General features: G+C 38.5%; 1 protein-coding gene across 1 annotated transcript in view; it reads left to right on the forward strand.

Moving 5' to 3' along the window:
• The window catches only part of LOC135079024 (NPC intracellular cholesterol transporter 1), a 73221-nt gene extending 54358 nt beyond the window's left edge, over positions 1 to 18863 (forward strand). Inside the window, exons 12-25 of the mRNA XM_063973653.1 lie at positions 652 to 913; positions 1599 to 1800; positions 3185 to 3385; positions 5295 to 5466; positions 6536 to 6758; positions 7610 to 7747; positions 8351 to 8489; positions 9682 to 9746; positions 9923 to 10032; positions 10633 to 10797; positions 14155 to 14250; positions 15143 to 15337; positions 16110 to 16197; positions 18145 to 18863. Coding sequence (XP_063829723.1) covers positions 652 to 913; positions 1599 to 1800; positions 3185 to 3385; positions 5295 to 5466; positions 6536 to 6758; positions 7610 to 7747; positions 8351 to 8489; positions 9682 to 9746; positions 9923 to 10032; positions 10633 to 10797; positions 14155 to 14250; positions 15143 to 15337; positions 16110 to 16197; positions 18145 to 18293 — 2205 coding nt within the window. The 3' untranslated portion in view covers positions 18294 to 18863. The remainder of the gene's footprint in view (positions 1 to 651; positions 914 to 1598; positions 1801 to 3184; positions 3386 to 5294; positions 5467 to 6535; positions 6759 to 7609; positions 7748 to 8350; positions 8490 to 9681; positions 9747 to 9922; positions 10033 to 10632; positions 10798 to 14154; positions 14251 to 15142; positions 15338 to 16109; positions 16198 to 18144) is intronic.
• Positions 18864 to 20063: the final 1200 nt, after the last annotated feature.

Genomic DNA, 20063 nt, shown 5'->3' on the forward strand with positions numbered 1-20063 from the left:
AGGATGGGTAGCTAGGGGTCATTGGACAAAATTCTACCTGCTCACGGACCGGGCTTTAGGGATGCACGAGTATCTATAGTTAGATTGCCGGTTGACTTCGATATTGTAGTAGAGTTTTAGCATAGACGCAGACCACCGACTTTTAGTTGTTGGCTGTTAATCAATATGAACATGTATGTAAGTGCGCACATTGCACCGATTTCATATCGGCCGATTCTTCATACAAATTAAAATCGAGCCCAACTATCGGCTAACTAAAAGTTAGTGGTCTTCGTCTAGGCTTATGAGCAAACCTGCCCTAGATTTACATTCGTGATTGATTCAATTTCGCAATCGCTACGTATCGTCTCTTAGTTGGGTACACAACGCTGCAAAAAGGCGTTGAATCGTCGACAAGCATTGTTGATATTGGCAATATCGATTTTGTCTATAAATTTACATTACAATTACAATCGATGCTATTTTTTCTACGATTGTACACTGACTTAATAGACTATTGTTTTAGATAATTTGGAAATACTGCAATAGATTGCAGCTACTATTGGTTTTCTCAACTTGTAAAATAGTAACAGTAATATCCTAAATAACTTACTCATAGTATGAGAAATGGCAAATAACAAACGTGATATTAAATAATAAACTGTCTTTCAGCTGAAACCCGCTCTGGAGTGGGAGAAGGAATTCATCGCATACATGAAGAACTATACAGAGAATAATATGCCTTCGTACATGGACATAGCGTACACATCCGAACGGTCGATCGAGGATGAACTAGACAGAGAGTCGCAGTCGGACGTGTCGACTATACTCGTCTCTTACTTCATCATGTTCGCGTATATCGCTATCTCGCTCGGAAGATTCACGAGCTTCTCGAGGTTGCTTATTGACAGCAAGGTCACTTTGGGTATTGGAGGTAAGTCTTCAATATTTATTATAATTTTTATCATCATCATCATTTTCAGCCATAGGACGTCCACTGCTGAACATAGGCTCCCCCAATGATTTCCTCAAAATATTTTTTCATGATAGACTCATATTTTCAGATCCACTTCTCCTAGTCTCTTCATGTTAGTCGCAAAAATAGTTCTTAGCTGACGTATGTGTACGCTGCCAAGTTCTAGCATCAAAATGAATTATTTCAAACAGTTCTCAGGATTTCGTATTTAGTAGGGTGTTATAGGGACTTTCGCTTGAGGATTCAAGCAAGTTGAATCGATATATGAATACATTTAGTTGATCATAGACAAAGACGTCTCTTATTACAGCTATAAAACACGCCAAAATCTTTAGCTTGATGTACCGCTATCTAACAGAATAATATAGACCTTATGCAATATTTTGCGGTCAATTTTATTTATTTACACTCACTTGCTTATTTACTCTACAGTCTATCTAAAGCCTGGTCTGTGAGCACGTAGAATTTTGTCCAATGACCCCAAGCTACCCATCCTTATCGCTCGCGCATAATTATGTTGCTGTCGCGTTCGCACACACTGCGGGCGCCCGTCGCACAGTCGGACAAAATTCTACGTGCTCACAGACCAGACTATAACAACACGCAATAACAACACAATTTTAAACCACAACCTTCCTTCCAGGTGTCCTCATCGTCCTAGCATCGGTTGTCTGTTCGGTGGGATTATTCGGTTTCGCCGGCGTCCCAGCCACACTTATCATAGTGGAAGTGATACCCTTCTTGGTACTGGCTGTAGGCGTGGACAACATCTTCATCCTCGTGCAGACCAACCAACGCGAGGGTAGGCGGCCCGATGAGACGGTTGCTGAACATATTGGGAGGACGTGAGTAATCTATACCTAAATTCTTTAGAAATTTCCTTAAATGTAAACAAACACTTGTGCACACAATTACACCATAATCACTTACGTGTTCATAATATCATACACATTATTTCACAAGCCCATGAAACCAACTTTATTCTCACGATTATACAAGTTTGGAATCAATCTTTAAACAAATTATTTTAGCAAAATATGTGGACGATGAAAATTTGTGAGACTTGTCAAATTGACTTGAAGTTTAAAATTATGTGTTATCTCCATGTTGTCTCTGACACATCAGTGTTGTAACCTGTAAGTCATAGACAATAATCGGTAAATTTAATCGATTTTATTTCAATTATTCAATCATTTTTATTACTGATTGCATTTAAATAGATTTAAATAGGGTCTTAATCAACAATTTATTTTTTCTTCATTAAATCCCAACTAATATTATAAATGCGAAAGTAACTCTGTCTGTCTGTCTGTCTGTTACGCTTTCCCGCTTAAACCTCGCAACCGATTTTGATGAAATTTGGCATAGAGATAGTTTGAGTCCCGGGAAAGAACATAGGATAGTTTTTATCCCGGTTTTTGAAACAGGGACGCGCGCGATAAAGTTTTTCTGTGACAGACAAAATTCCACGCGGGCGGAAAGCTAGTGTACTACTAATTGTTTAATGCATTGCTTTATAAAGCATTATAAATTCTTTCTATAAATACGTAAGTACTACAATAATTTCAATCCGCGATTAACGAGAGGTTTTGTCGCCTCACTAGGGCACAGATTAAAAATGTTTTAATGTCAGTTGGCCATATTTGTTTACATATAGGGAAATTTCTAAAGAATCCGTATTATATTCTTATTTTCACTGAAGATGGGAGGACGTAAGTAATCTAAACTTACTGAAAGAAGATGTTAAGTTGTAGACAGGCTATGTGGGAAAAATATTGTGCTGTGTTTTGAAGAAGGTAATCAGACCCTGTTAGCAAAATTAGCATAAGTACCTACGGACCATAAATGGTCCGTAGGTACTTATGCTAATTTTGTACTTAAAAGAACATTTACAAAACAAAATAATACGTTTACACAAATTACTTGAGCAATTAAAGTTATACGATGATGTTACTCGGTCTTGTTGCATTTTAAAATCTTCAAAGTATGTTAGAGTTGACTATAAAATATGCATCTACCTTGATTAAGGAAAACGAAAAGAAAGGAAAGAAAAACGAAAAAAATCTGCAGTTGCTAACATGTAATAGTATACCTCCAAATGACGCCTAATGAAAGCCTTTTTGGCTTAGTTCTGTAATTTTCTGTTTTTAATGTGCCAAATGAATGTATTTTCTTTCTTATTTCTTCTTTTCCAAACAATTGGATACATAATAAAATTTGTTTTTCCAGGCTGGGTCAAGTAGGCCCGTCAATGTTGCTGACGTCAGCATCCGAGTGCGTGTGCTTCTTCCTCGGAGCCCTATCCGATATGCCGGCCGTGCGAGCCTTCGCTCTCTACGCGGCCATGGCTCTATTAGTGGACTTCCTGCTGCAAGTCACTTGCTTCGTGGCCCTGCTGGCTATTGATACGAGGAGGCAGAACGACAACAGGTGAGATAGCAAATCTTCCAGATCCAATAAATTGTGATATTGGTGCGTGCGAGGTGGTAACAATAGGAATATTTAGGTCAGCAATTGACTTAAGCTGTATGTCACCTGTTTCATGGCGCAACGATAACAGGTCTGTAGCCAGCCCTTGCTATACTTGTGTCCAATAGAGGCAGCTCGAACGCTGGCCTTTTGATTTCGCGCTCTACGCGGCCATGGCTCTGCTGGTGGATTTCCTGCTGCAGGTCACTTGCTTTGTGGCCCTGCTGGCTATTGACACGAGGAGGCAGAATGATAACAGGTGAGGAATTTGGTCTCCTGGCTAAAGACGCGGCGGTAGAATGACAACATGTGACGTAACACGCCCTCCAGGTCTAAGGTACAAGTTTGAGCGCTCGGAAGATAACAGCTAAGATAAGATAAGGCCCGATTCGACCAAACTTTTATCCGAGAATAACTCCTGGTATGACTGGCACATTGACAGTTTCAGTATGGGAAATATGTCAAAACTGACGATTTATTCTGAGATTAATATTTACTGTTTATTGGTCGAATCCACCCTTAGTCGCGTAGTATGCGGTATGAATGTGTTCAGTAATTCATCTGCTCTGCTGGCTATAGATACGAGAAGGTAGAATGACAATAGGGGAGACGCAGTCAACAGAATAGAATAGGACCACCCTGTCTCTAACCGTGGAAGTCATAAGTTATGGACGATGAGTAAAACGCCCATCACGTAGCTATTACAAGGCCGCTGAGGTTAGGACTCAGTGACGAATGTGGTAATAAGTCTATGGCCAACAGTATCAGTCGTGAGAGAAGCTCTTGATCTACACCTCACTCAATGGAAAGATCAGGTCACATTCACATTGCGAGCTTGCACCAGTAACCTTAAATGATGAAATCGCGTTAAAATGCACGTGTAATGATAAAAGTTTTATGGGTCTCATTAAATTATATGAGTGGCTAGTTTGTCGCTTTTTATCGGTACTTTTAATACTTATTTGGATTGCAAAAGTACTAATGACTAGGTTTATTATCTGCCAGTGTATTTAAAATAGAAAGTTTTTTTTTAAACAGATAACTATGTAGGTATCTGCTTAAAAATATATTATACATGTGAAGAGTAGGATTTTCCTCTATTATTTTTCACATTAAGTTTTTAATGAGGAGATAAATGTTATGATCATACGCAACTGCGGTAGTTATTAATATTAATACTCTTAGCCTTGGACGATGGACATGTTACTATGTTTCAAATACCTAGTCGAGTTTCCAACGGTAACCTTACTATTTTTGAGTCATATGTTAGACGTCACATATTTTTATTATTGTACGGTCGACAGCACGTCAACGTAAACACTGTGGTATCTTACGTAGTTGCGATAGAGGCGACTTTGCAACGAAAATGTATAGCTTGATGTGCTGTCGACTGTACATTAACAGTACATAATTATTTATTCGAAATATTGGTAGCTGACGTCTAAAAGATTATTTGTTTTTACTGGTTGAGTTCTGGGTTAGATTTCCAAATGAGATACTCGTAATATCGTTAAATATTCGTTATTTATTAATCCTTCTTTTGACTAATAAAATGACAGGACCTTTTGGTAACGTTGTATTTCCACACCAACTCTAGGATGGTGGTGACCGATCCCTATTTCAACCAGTCATTTGGCAGAAAAAGCGCTTGGAAATGCTTGTAAGCGAAATGGTGGTCGCTAAGCTGTAAGCGCTGTCCCTGCTAAAAATTGAATGAAACACAGCCGTCACTTGAAGTTAGCAAACGTATCCTCGACGAAAACTGCCGTAGCGATTGCCATTTTGCTTTTTTTCACCAAAAACGCCCATTTTTTATGGACCGATTGGTAGTTCCAGCATATTTACTACAATATTATTGTTATTTATTCAGGTTCGACGTGCTATGTTGCATGCAAGGCAAGAAGTGCGACGACGCGGCCGCCGGCGGCGAGGGCGCTCTGTTCAACTTATTCAAGCAGATCTACGTTCCCTTCCTGATGAAGCGCGAAGTGCGTGCGTCCGTCATGATCATATTCTTCGCGTGGCTGTGCTCCTCGGTCGCGGTAAGTCACGTATTTTTTTTTAAAACGTTTATCTAAGCAAGGCAACCGCTAACGACTGGCTCTACTGAAGGAATGAGCCGTGATTTTTTATTATAAAACCACACAGCTAAAACAAATTAACGGTTTGCGCTGTGGCACTGCAGCTACGCGTTCACTTGGGTCTAGCTAGCTACTAGCTGCAGGTATGAACTAGGCGTTCCGGATACGCGTAAACTGAGTACGCGTACCAGGGTACGCGCATTCCGTACGCACCTTTACGTAAACATCCGCTAAGGAAGGATTTTCCGAAGTTCATCCCCTAAGGGGATGTAACGGGGGTCCGAAATACCCTCATTGTAAAAATAATACTAAATACAATCAAGTTTTCACTTAGTACAATGGGCCACAGTTCCATCTACCCATTTCCGTGTTTTCTCTTTCATCAAATAGCGATTCTTTACGATAGAACGAGACGACATGACCGGAAATGGGTAGCTAGAACTGTGGCCCATAGTACAGTCGCGGAATGAAAAGGTTCGTCACCTTAGTGTCGGTTTTCGCTTGCACTAGGTACTGTAAGAGTCAAACCTGCCAACATAACCGTGCAAGAAACAGTGCTGCTAACATTTAAATAAATATGACGGTTGCTAACGAATAAGGTTTTGCTTGTTTATTTTTCTATCCCATCAGTGCAATGTTACAAAATGTAGTTTTTTTTATTTAATAGATAATGGCAGGTTGAACCAACAAGAAGGTTTTAGTTTTTCAATCATAATAATCTTCTTGACAAGTTAAATCGTCAAACAACTTTGATCTGAATAATTTTGAACTTTACTGACGAACAGTTAAAGATTATTTTCTCTAGCTCGAGATTATTCTGTAACATAGTTTCAAAAGGTAATATGTGCTCGCGATTCGTTGAAGGAATCAATTTGAAAACACACGAAACTTTTCATTCCGCGACTGTACATACTATATTATTTATTATTGTTCAATAAGTCTTTAATAACCTCTAGCGGACTGTACGAGTTTCTGAAACTCATATGAATTGCTTCATATCCGAACTTAAAACATCAATTTCTTCCCCCAGGTGGCGCCACACATAGAGATTGGTCTCGACCAGGAACTCTCGATGCCTCACGACAGTTTCCAGCTGAAATACTTCCAATACCTGAACAAGTATCTTAACATCGGACCGCCAGTTTACTTCGTGATCACAGAAGGACTGAACTACTCGGATACGGATACTCAGAACATGATATGCGGGACGCGGTACTGTAGGGAAGACAGTGTTATGCTGCAGCTGTATTCGGGTGAGTTATTACAGGTTTTGATTACAGATTACACAGCGTCAAATACACTGGTCATCATAAAAATCGACCCACCAATATTACTATACTATATTACCATTTAAAAGCCTAGTTCTAAACTTCATTTCATTAAAGGAAAGGTTTTTACCCCAAAAATGTGTCTAGAAGAATCCAGTCACTTCTTCAAAAAATAGGTAGTTACGCTTGAGCCAACTTTTATGGCTATAAAACCGTTAAGTTGGGATTAATCGCTATCCATCTGTTAAAGAGGACACGTGAGATCATTATTTGGTTTTATAACCATAAAAATTGGTCCAATTGATCCCAGAGGTGAGCCCAAAGTGAGGTCTTTTTTCAAGTTTTTCAAGTCACATTTATTGTATATGTTAATCGTTTATTAGGAAATTAAATGTGTTTTTCTTTAAGGATATTTATTGGGCTTTCAAATAACACTAATATTGTTGGGGCACCATGATTGTGTCAGTAGAAACGAGTGTTCCTGTAAAACGTAGGTGGGCCGATTTTTGTGATGACCAGTGTAGTATGTGACACCTAAAGTAGCCAATAAGTTCGTAACACGTCTTTGTTACAATTGGAATAAAGTTGTTGTCAACTTTTTGGCTACCGATGTGTTGACAACACGTGTTTTAGGGATTTAGAACTAGCTTGATATTTTACTTTTTTAACGGGACTATTTCCTACCGCTGCAGCTCCTGTGGCTACTACATAAATCTATAGCTTGACCGGCAATAAAAACCCAACCAGTGAAATGCAATAAAAATGTACAGTCTGATGTGCTGCCAGCTGCAATAAAGTAAGTGTTTCAAGTAATTATTCTGTTTCTTTTTCTCCAGCTACCCGCACGCCCAATGAGACGTATCTGCTTCAGCCGCCTAACTCGTGGCTGGACGACTTCTTCGACTGGGCTTCTATCGGCGAGTGCTGTAAGGTGTTCCCAGGGAATAACAGCTACTGTCCTCATACTCACGACGGTAATTATAATATTCAGTGCTTATTTATTAGTAGAAGATTTGAAAACTATCTTCACTTCACTTTAGCAGTGTTTTATATCTATTTGAAAATAAAACTGCGTATTCGCTCGGGTTAATCACATGCCCGATTAAAAAACTTTAATAGCATGATTTTGAACATTTTGTGAACATGAAAAATCTATGGTTTCCGATGTAATCCATTAAAAGCCTTATTTTACATCTTTTAAGATTTATTTTTACGACAAATATACAGCACACTATATATTATGCGATTACCTGCCTCTCGTTCCCACCCACAACTGCAACTGCTAAAACGTATGATTACTGTTCTAAGAGCGCCTTCACATTACGTCGCAAGTAGTGTGACAGCGGATGCCTGCCTTCACATTATAAAAACGCCGCTGCCACACTGTTTGCGACGTAATGTGAAGGCGCACTAAAACCCCCAAAGGCTTTAATCTGACGAATATATTTTTTCTCATACCCCTACTTCAGATGCACAGCTATTAAACAAGCTTGTTTCTTAAACTACGTCATACGCAGCAATTTGAGATACCTTTGAGCCCTATAGCACAGCAACTAAACAAATCTTGTATTGCCCAGACTGTGACCAATGCCACATCCCACTGGTGGGCGCGGAGCAGCGGCCCAACGCCAGCGCCTTCCGCCACTACGTGCCGTTCTTCCTGCAGGACAACCCCGACGAGAGCTGCGCCAAAGGAGGCCACGCGGCCTACGGAAAGTACGTTTGTTATTTAAATAGATAATTATATTCTATGATGAAATATAGGATGTGAGGGGTTTTTAATAAAATGGGTAAATTGGGCAAATGGGCATTAGGGTCACTTGATAAGTGATCGCCATATCCTACTAATGTTATAAATGAGAAAGTTTGGATGTCTGGATGTTTGTTACTCTTTCACGCAAAAACTACTGAACGGATTTTGATGAAACTTTACAGTATTATTGTTTATAACCCAGTAACATATAGGCTATAATTTATGACGATCTGTGACAAACGAAATTTCACGCGGGTGAAGCCGCGGGCAAAAGCTAGTTATGTAAAATAATAAAAATGATCGATGTGTGGCGTTCCCTAAATGCTCAGTGATATCATAAATGTACTCTCACTAACACCACAGAATACATAATAGTAGCAACAGAAATTGCACTCCTTTGTGTAGGATCAGATGCCGGCATTTTAACGGTAATAATAATAATGCAATGTATCCAACGCACATGGTGCATTCGAAATCGCACCTTACTACTACGCTCACAAGAACGCAATTTTTTTTGTGTTCAGAATTGATCTACCTCACAGCTCAAGCGTCAGGGTTGTATAAGCAAAGTAAAATAAATAAAAACTTAATTTTTTATTGTATTTACGATTGGTAAACTTTAATTTAGTGGTGTTTGTATAATCGTACCTATTAATAAACTTCAGTGTTGCGATAATTCGAAATTGGACAAACAGTTTTAAAAGGTGTTGTGTCGGAAAATAGACACGGTGAAGTAAAGTTAATGTTTTTATTAGCTAAAATAATTTTTTTGCTACAGTTTTTTGTCATAAGTATTTCAAAATTATTAAGTGTAGTTTTTTATAATTATTTAAATCACTACAGTTAATTATTACTCCTAAATATTAAGATTTTCCATTAAAGAAGAATAACAGTGCCGTTTGAACAATAAACCTTGATTGCGACGATGATACACCGAGCGTGTATAGAAATACGCGTGTGCTCACAGGCGCGTCACGGCGCGTGGCGGCCTTTACTGATTTGCAACTTGAAGTTGTCGCGCGCTGTAGGTAATTATCTCGGCCGGCATAGGCGAGTGACGGAGGCCTGGTAACACCCACGGCACGCTCATAGGAGCTAATTACTAAAAGATGATGTCCATAAAGGCATAGGCTTTATTTTATATTTTTGTTTCAGTGCTGTCAACTACCACATGATGAAGAATCTAAGCGAGGCTAACATTGGAGCTACATACTATTCAGGTAATAAAGCATACATTTCTTTTTTAGATCACAAACAATTGATCGATAAAAAATACAATGTAATTGTTAAAGAATATTCTAAAGTACTATTTGACAGCAGTAAAAGTACATTATTATTACTGTTGTCAAATCTACTGGCGTTTAAAATAAGGCATTCATATCAATTTGTCCCTCAGGCTTCCACACTGTACTGAAGACGAGCGAAGACTACTATTCTGCGTTACGCGGCGCGCGAAACGTGGCCGCCAATTTGACAGAAACTCTCAACCGCAACTTGAAGGAACTGGTATGAATATAATCTACTTATTATGTGAATCTTAAGCTCGCTGGATGTCGAAAGACTTTCACACCACATGTGTTTGTTGACTTTGTTGTACTGTAAATTATGCAAATTGAGGGAGACCTGTGTCAGTGGGCATTCTGTGGCAGAAATGATGATGAAATTAAACCCATACTCACGCCCCGCGCCCTGGTGACATACCAAGTCTCTAGAGGATTCTGAAATGATGCTTGAATATGAAGCTACACTTTTAGAAATGTCTTCAAATTCAACCGAGCATGGATTTTTAATTTATGCTTGAGTTACATTACACAAAAGTTATCTAACTTAACAGTATTATTAGGATAAGTTCCTAATATCAGCAAGTGGCTAAACAGGCTCTAACACCCGTATTTACAAACATTACTATGAGGTCTCACAGTGCGCATGAACGCACAGGGTCCCGAAAACCTATTCATAGACAATACTTGAGTGGCGGAGTGACATACACGAACTAAATCACAGAGCTTTATTCAATCCTGTGCGTTAACTTCGCATAACGTTGCTGCTTCACTTAAGCATGCATCGTTTGTGAATACGTTAGTTAATCTCTTCCTATACTTCCAGGGCAAGAACACAACAGTGAACGTGTTCCCATACTCCGTATTCTACGTGTTCTACGAGCAGTACCTCACCATGTGGCCCGACACGCTCAAGTCCATGGGCATTTCCGTGCTGTCCATCTTCATCGTCACCTTCCTGCTGATGGGCTTCGACCTGTTCTCCGCGCTGGTGAGATACTCAATGTTTTATACGGGACCATTCCTACCTCTCGTACCCACCGCTGCAACTCCTGTGTAGCCAGGATCTACTGCTTGACTGCCAATAAAAATCCAACCAATGAAGCTCTAGTTTGTGTTGAAAGTTAAACTGTCATTGGACCCGCAACGAAATTAGTCAGAAGAATATAGGAGGAGTTCTAAAAGTTTCATGACCCGACATGAGTCCATCGGTATATTCGTGCTGTCCATCTTCATCGTCACCTTCCTGCTGATGGGCTTCGACCTGTTCTCCGCGCTGGTGAGAATCCTACTTCCTTTTATAGTTATCTAAATACAGGGTGTTACTTTGCATTCTTGCCATATTTACAGAGGTTACTATATTACTGATACTGAACACAAATCCGTAAAAAAATAATGCCCGAAAAAATTTTTTTTTAATCTTGTATATTTTATTTTATCGACAATCTGTTAAACACACCACTAATTATCGTAACGCATGCACATCACTTGTTGGCGATGGCGATGGAGACTTTTTTACTTTTTATTGTAATTTTTAAATATCTATTGCAATCCTAAGATGTTTTTATAGTATAGATACGTTATACCCGCTCAAGAATGGCAATGCAAAAGAGATACAATTGGACCTCTTGCATTCAGTCGTACATGATCGGTTGCCGCGAACAGCCACGAATGCACTTCCCGATTGCCTTCCTGATTGATTGATGATATGCCTTCGTGTGTTTTTAGTTGATGCACAAATTACACTGCCACTATTATGAACCAGAAAAATGTGTCATTTCATTCGTAAAAAATTAAATTTTAATTTTTATTCAATTTGACAAGGGTTGACGGTTTGACATGTGAGCTAAAATCTAGAGGCCACTGCCAGGGGAAGTTGGGGCGAATATCTTCACTTAAGAACTCTGCATTTAACTCACGGAATTGTTTTTCTCTAGAAAAGAATATTATTATAATTATGTATTCCTGTGTTGACACGTATTCATCCGAAATCGATAAAATCAATTACTGTATGATTATAATGATTTATGATCAAACGAAAAAGACTTACTCGAGGAACAAAATTATAGCAGAAACGAATAATAATAATTATTTATTATTATTATTTATCCTTGGACATTTTTACAATACGCTTCTAGTCCCAAACAAATTTGATGTACCTGTATAAATTTACAGTCTGCTAAATCAAAACTGTGGTTAATCTGAAAAATATGGGCGGACTATGTTTTCCTATCGAGGATTATATTTCAAAGCCTACAGTCAGAAATGCTACTTCCCGATCCCAAAAAGATTGCAATTTGTATAAATAATCGAATTTTAATGTCTTGTTAGGGTTCCGTAGCCAAATTGCAAAAACGGAACCCTTATAGGTTCGTCATGTCTGTCTGTCTGTCTGTAGCTAACTAGAGAATATTCCACTCTTAATCTCAGGGTAAAACGTCATAAATTTTGCACATAAAAATAATCCGGATTTGAAAACTCATTATAAAAGACAAAAAAGGCATAAGACTCAAGTTGATTTAAGGGAAAATAATAAGTTACGTTTTGTCTTGCTTTTGTTTAAATATTAGTTTGATAGTTCATTCGAAAATACAATTTAGGTTCTCTATATCTGTGAGGTTCACTCTACCCCATTCTCCTTTTCTGTGCAAAATGTCAAAATGAATAGCTGTTATAAAATAGGACTACTTGCGCCATTTTAAAATACAATAATGTAGGCGCATAACGTGTCTATAGTTCCAAAATACTGAACTGTCCTATGCATGACATTGACAGTGGGGCGCCACCGTCAATACCGGATCGCTGGTTTCGATTTTTGCCATGTTGGAAACCATATAGTTGAACGATGGTAGCGCCCCCCTGTCATTGAGTTTGGTGGGACAGTTCAGCGTGGGTCATCTATATTTATATGATATGTCATTGTTGCAATCTATTGTCTTTAAAATGTCTTTTTGACACTTGTAAAAAACTGAGAAATCCATCAAACACAAATCACGTTATAAATAATACAAAAATGACTGAAGTGTATTCAAACAACGAATAATTTAATCAAAATGGTGCTTGGAGTGTCTGCAAGACGTCTTAGACGAAATGCTTGATGACGTACCCTTAGCGTTACACCAAATGCTCTACTACCAGTAGGATGGTGCTCCCCCACAATGAGGACGTCAAGTACGCGAATAATACGTTTGGTGAACAGTGGATTGGACGAGGGGTCCAGTAGCTTGGCCACCACGATCCTCGGACCTGACACCAATGGATTTTTGGAGTGACTCGAAACGACTGGTATGCGCAGAAGAGATAAACAGTGTAAACGCGTTACATGAAAGGATTGTTTTAGTGAAACTGTGATACAAAACGTTTATGTGTTGCGAAAACTAAAGCGAAAAACCTACGCTTCGCCGTGCTAGACTGTGCCTTCATCAGAAAGGAGGACACTTTGAACACACTTGCTTCGCAGTACGTAAACTTTGTAAGTAGGAACTTATAAATAAATAATTAATTGTGAATAAGGTGATTTCATTTCATACTCAATTTATTAATTTGTAAAAATAGGGTACAATGTTGTAAATTAATTGAAACCCTATTAATTATTACGTATTTTTGACGGTCCTAAGCCCGTAAAGTAGAAAGGAAAATCTGTAATCAACTGAAGAGTATTTTAAAATAGTTATTATGACTGGATAAAAAGGCTGGTACCCAAAGCCATAAAATTAAGAACTAGGCCACGCCCACTAGGTTTATTCCACTTGCACCTGTAGAACGTGCGAGACAAAATTGGTTTATTCCAATTTGTACTGAAAAACCAAATTTACTAAAATCTTAGTGTACTTTCTTTATGGGAGTCTCTTGTTTATCTTAAATAATAGGTATTGTTCCCTACTTTTATCTCTGTGAATATGGCAAGAATGCAAAGTAACACGGTGTATAAACTCAAAGATGACTGACTGATTGACCGACTGTCATAGTGATCTATCAACGCACAACCCAAACCACTGGACGGATCGGGCTGAAAGGCATGCAGGTAGATATTATGACGTAGGCATCCGCTAAGAAAGGATTTTACGAAGCTCCACCCCTAAGGGGGTAAAACGAAATCCACGCGTACGAAGTCGCGGGCGGCCGCTAGTTTTGATATAAAATGTTGCGGGTGACACGTATGGCATTCAAATCACGCCTATCAAGTTCCATAATTTGTGCCTATAAAATCTACGCAAATGAATACTGTACTTCATTGCTATTTTCGCGTTATTTGGAGTTTTATGAACCTCATGTAAAATGTACCGTCTAACTACTCAAGTTAATTCTGGTCACTGACAAAAAGTCCATAATTATTTTTTTGTTTCAGGTGGTGGTGATCACGATCACAATGATAGTGGTGAACCTCGGCGGACTGATGTACTGGTGGGGCGTTAGCTTGAATGCCGTTTCTCTGGTCAATTTGGTAAGTCATTTTTCTATTTTTTATAAATAACTTGTTAAAATGAAACGAGTGGTTGTAAATCGATAAGATTATTCAAACTTCTTACTTTTTGACTGATTTGATTTTCCCAACTGATTTTTGAGATTATCTTATAATTTGATAGAGATCACTCAACGGAAGTTGAAGTGAACGAAAGTTGCATTCAAGTTCAAATATCGATTATACTAGCTATCTCGCTCTTGTTCAATGTCTGCAAGCGAGACAGAACGCTTTTCAGTCCGACTACTCAAGACGTCAAACGCTGTCTCAACTCAACTTGCGCGACCTATAATAACGTCATCTAAAGCCCGCACTGTGTGTTATGGGACTGTATAAACGGACATTCTCATTGATTTGATGAAACGTATAGAGCTCAGTTATACAAACATGATAGTAAAACTCCCGTTTGAAAATTCCAAGTAGTTTTCACGGTATAAAAATTCAAAGTTACCTATTTTTTTACTTCAAAATTATGCAAAAATATTCTCACTCGTTAACTAATAACATTTAATTCAGAATTGTTATAATACTTCATAGAGCTCTTAAAACTACACGTAATAAGCATATTAAGTGCTTCGTAAACGCATTCAGATAATTAGGAAAAATGATTTAAGTGATTTTTGTTTTTATTTTTTTTCTCAATTATACCTTAATAGGTATATGCAAATATTTTTAATTGCAAGATATAGTCTGATTTTTAATCTAATTGTATTAATAAAATCAGCTTTAAACTCCGTGATATAGCCAAAGATCAGTTTGTGTTGGATCATCATGAGGCCGCATATAACCGCTGGTGGCCAAGCTTATTATTATAGTCATCCACTTTCAGACGGTAATGGAATATCGTTTATTTTTAATGTCCGTATTTCCCCAGGTGATGGCAGTAGGCATAGCCGTGGAATTCTGCTCGCACTTAGTGCACAGCTTCAGTACGGCGGGCGGCGGGTCGCGCGTGGCGCGCGCGGCGGCGTCGCTGGCGCGCATGGGCTCGTCCGTGCTGTCCGGCATCACGCTCACCAAGTTCGGAGGGATCATCGTGCTGGGCTTCGCCAAGAGCCAGATCTTCCAGGTCAGTTATTATTACAGCGGAGAAGCAAAAGATCAAAGGTCTAGATACACTTTGGGTCGCTGAGCCATCAAAGTTAGTGAGAGCGGATTACAGCTGCAGCAAAAGATCAAAGGTCAAGAGTTCAAGACACACTTTGGGTCGCTGAGCCATCAAAGTTAGTAAGTATTACAGCGGAGAAGACTTAGGCCTTATCCCCATCGTGCTGGGTTTCGCGAAGAGACAGATCTTCCAGGTATGTCCAATACAGGAACAAGAGACTGATGTAAATGACGACATCTCCTATCGGAGGCTAGGAGAACCACAGCGGAAAAGTCCTAGGTCTGCATCTCACTCGTCCGTGCTGTCCGGCATCACGCTTACCAAGTTCGGAGGGATTATTGTGCTGGGCTTCGCTAAGAGTCAGATCTTCCAGGTGAGTGACTGACAGCGGAGTACAAGAGCAAAAGACAGAAGTAAATGACGACATGCTCCTATGGGACAATAAGACATGCTTTGGGTCGCTGCCCTACTATAGTAAGAAAATATGACAGCGGAGAATAGCTCAGAGGTTCAGAGGGATCAATGTGCTGGGCTTCGATAAAAGTCAGTTCAGTATACACCTATAACATGTATATTTCTAGGTATATCGAGGCAATAGTCGAACGGTGAAAATGCCAGACTGGTTAACTCGTAATCCGAGGAATGCGGGTTCGAACCCCGCCGCCACTTAACTATTCTGGTGAACCTACTCGTAACATTATTTTCCCTTAAATTCGACATCATTAATTTTCAGGTGTTCTACTTCCGGATGTACCTGGGTATAGTTTTAGTGGGCGCGGCGCACGGGCTCATCTTCCTGCCCGTCATGCTCTCCTATATCGGTGAGTACTGACGCCATTTGACACTACTAACACACATACCAACAACAATCTATATTTAGTATCGGTAAAGTTGTTTTTAAGTTGAGACATTAGAGCGAGTTCATTTACCTGAGAAGACTGCGAAGTGTTTGTAATTTGAGCGCTAACTGATTTGATTTCCTACGAAGATTCAGTCCCAGTGAATTCGTAGTATGTATGGGACAACCAGCTAACAGAAAATTGCCACTATTCACATTTTTCGTGATATGTAGCGCAAATAAATGGATAAATCAAAAAATAAGTCACCCGAATCACAAGCTGTTACACTAAATAAATATAAATTTGACGATATTTAAGCATGTAGTTCATAATCACACCAGTCAATTTCAGAAAAACATCGCATGATGAAAAATGAATTTTATGATCAGGAGTCTTAGGTAAACAATTATTATGGTGTTACCACAGTCCACGATGATTGGTTTTATCAAGTGTTGCCACTCTTCACACAACATCCCACACCTCTCACACGCACTATGTTTAGGGCAAAGCTTTGCATGCCTTGTCTTCACATCACCGCACTGTATTTTTTTTATCTCGCTTGTATATTGGACCTTTCAGTTCATATTTTTACGTTTACTGTTTCTAAGCGATATTGTGTTTAATATAGTTCGCCAAAGTTCTTGAAACTTATTTTGTTACTACGATATACCGTAAAATTGATGAAACGTCAACTGCTTTCGTGTTTGTAAACTGAAAGTAATAATTCTTTCAATTTTATATCTGTTGGAAATTAACTAGAAAAGATACCAACCCAAAAAGTGATTCGGCGATCGATTAATTAAAGCCCGGTCTGTGAGCACGTAGAATTTTGTCCAATGACCCCAAGCTACCAATCCTTATCGCTCGCGCGTAATTATGTTGCTGTCGCGACTGTGCGACGGGCGGCTGCAGTGAGTGTGCGAGCGCGACAGCAACATATTACGCGCGAGCGATAAGGATGGGTAGCATGGGGTCATTGGACAAAATTCTACGTGCTCACAGACCAGACTATAATTGATATAATAAGTACCTATTGTTTATTGTGTTGTGTTTCGTTGGAGTTGCTTCTATTCGCTAAAACTAACTCATCCCAGAGTATCTTACTAACAACTGAGGAAGGTAAGGTACCATTAGATAGAAGCTTTATACGTGGGAAATGCAAAAATAATACTATTAGCTCTAAAAACAGCCTAAGTTTGAATCGGATATAAGTATTTATAGATTTTTATTTAGTGTTTTGTACAGACGACGGCACGTCAACGCAGCGGCCTCTTATGTGTCTAATAATAGAGGCGATTATACAACAAACGTGTCTAGTTTGATGAGCTATTGTCTGTACTTTCAATACAACATAAATTGTACCTGATAATCATGTATTGAGACTTGTTTTCTTTTCCTCAAGTCATTTTCCATCTAAACCTTTATTCTAGGAAAAAATATCTTTCTCATTATGGACATTTCTGTAGTTACCATTATCGTCAAATTAACAAGCGATTACAGACCGTAACCTGCTGAAAATATGCACTATTTATGATTTTTCATCTCTCTTTCTCACCCTGGTGTACTGCATTAAGAAATCCGAGCATCGGTAGATATTTAGGATATCATTCAATATTTAATTTTATGTTATTTTTGCTTTTCCCTCCCAATTGCTGCGCTGTTTATATCATTTATATCATTAATATTAAAAATGTACTTTAAAAATACATTTAAGTATTGAAAGGTAGGGATGTTTTTTTTTTGTTTTATTGCACCAAAAATGTATAGCTGGCTGCTACTATTTCGTCCAATTTCTTGCTGTATAAAAATGATATTGAGACCATCGAGTGGATACAAGACGTGCTATCCTTATTCACTATCACTTCACATCACACACAGTTTAGCAGTAGTCTGTAATCGTCAGGCAGGTGATTCGACTCTCTTTTGCAGGCTCCCCCGTCAATAAACAGAAGCTGGCCAATCAGATCCTGCGCGGGAAAGAGATGGGCGTCGCGGAAACCTCGCTCACACGAGTAAGAGACGGCTCCAGCCACCCATATGTATATGTACATAGCAGTTTGAAGGTACCACGCGTCTAGCGTGCGCTTGGAACTAACGAGAATGAACTTTAACCCTATTGAATAGAGACCAAAATGAAACGCGATGTTTCGGTGGATGAAACAATTTTGATACTTGTTTTTTTATGCTGTTGGCTTCTGGGTCATTATAAACTCAAGCCGTTGTCTATAGATCTAGCTTTGCAATATCAATTGAACATTCTCGTTATGTTTTCTCTGCTAACGACACACGAAAAAAAAACAACAGTAGTTGCTGATTTGTTCGTGTGCGTAAGCCTTTTGTAGCGGGAAGGCTGGCAGTGGTTCTAGGAGTATTATTTTATTCGCCTAGCTTAATATCTAGTTAATCCAGTAAATAATATAAATATCACGATTTTTAACTTATGTTTTTTATAAAATTAATATTAAAAGTATCAAGATCACGCGAATTTTAATGTCGTGTATCTGATTTATATTAATGTAATTGCGTCGATCATATCGACCGAATCCTAATAGCTGTGTAGCCTTACTGCCGAGTCTTGTGGTGCTCACACACTGGATAGGGACTCGTGTTACCTTGATATAGCGTAAATGTGCAGGAAGAGGTATTTTGAACGTATTTGAGGAATATTTTGTACGTTAAAACTAACAAAAAACGTAGTCGTGGCTAATTTTCTAGTAACACATACCCTAGCTAGTGCATGAGTAACCTAACAAGCTATTTTCTAAGCGGTAAAACATTTTTACTCGACGATGGCGCGAAGTGACCAGTGGCAAATTTTTGTCTTTTCTGCTTGCTGTTTTGACATCGTCATAGTGAAAACTTTTTATCGTTTTATCTTAGAGATAAAATAACATAAATATTTTTTTTGTGATCTTGATGATTTAAACACTGCCGCCTACTTCATAATGCAGCGTGGTGTTGAAATCGATCGTCACAAAAATGGCTGTGTGGGAATCTGGTTCATTTCCCAAATATATTGATGAAAGCATTTATTGTATGAGATTTGCAATTAGTGACGCGTGATTAGCAAGAATTTTAATGGAATTGTATGTGATTTAAATTTAGAAAACCTATTTAATGTCATTAATTGCAAGTCTATTGAGGGCACGGTTTCTAACCAATATGGTTGGTTTTTGGGACACCCCTTTTGTATAAAAACACGAATATTTTTATTGTAATTTGCATGTACCGATCGTTTTGTGTTTAGTTGTGAGGCGACGATCATTCCTATCATTTTTCGAATTTAAATTTTATTTTTATTTATTGTTGATTCTTTTGTGTGGCTGCTTGTCACTGCCTTTTTTTGCGCACCTTTTTGTACTTAGATATTACAGTACTTATACGAAGACCGTACTTAATCAACACTCCAAATGAAGGCATGACAATAAAGTGGATGTTGCAATGTAATTTCTAGATTTTTTGTCACTTCTCGGCACTTTTTTCTATAGCTACTTAGCTAAATGTTTAATGAGGCAAACAAATTATTGTAGTACCCTCAAATATTCCAACAAAAGTATTGTATTTAATGGAAATGTATCAACTTAATATTTAAATGAAATATATTTATTTATGCGAATGCTAGGTGTTAGGTTACGATATTTATGTTGTAGTAATCTTAGGATTAGAATATTGCGGGAAATCGACTTGAGTGTTTTATTTCTTAATGCGGCCGCGTTATTAGTAACATACCACCAATGATCACACATTATCATAACACCACTCGATAATTGAACCACCAAGTCTTAACAATGTGGCACCGCATATAGTGGTGTCTTGAGATTATTTTGTTGCACTATAAAAACAAATGA

This window comes from Ostrinia nubilalis, chromosome 15, assembly GCF_963855985.1.
Source record: "Ostrinia nubilalis chromosome 15, ilOstNubi1.1, whole genome shotgun sequence".
NCBI classification, from domain to species: domain Eukaryota; kingdom Metazoa; phylum Arthropoda; class Insecta; order Lepidoptera; family Crambidae; genus Ostrinia; species Ostrinia nubilalis.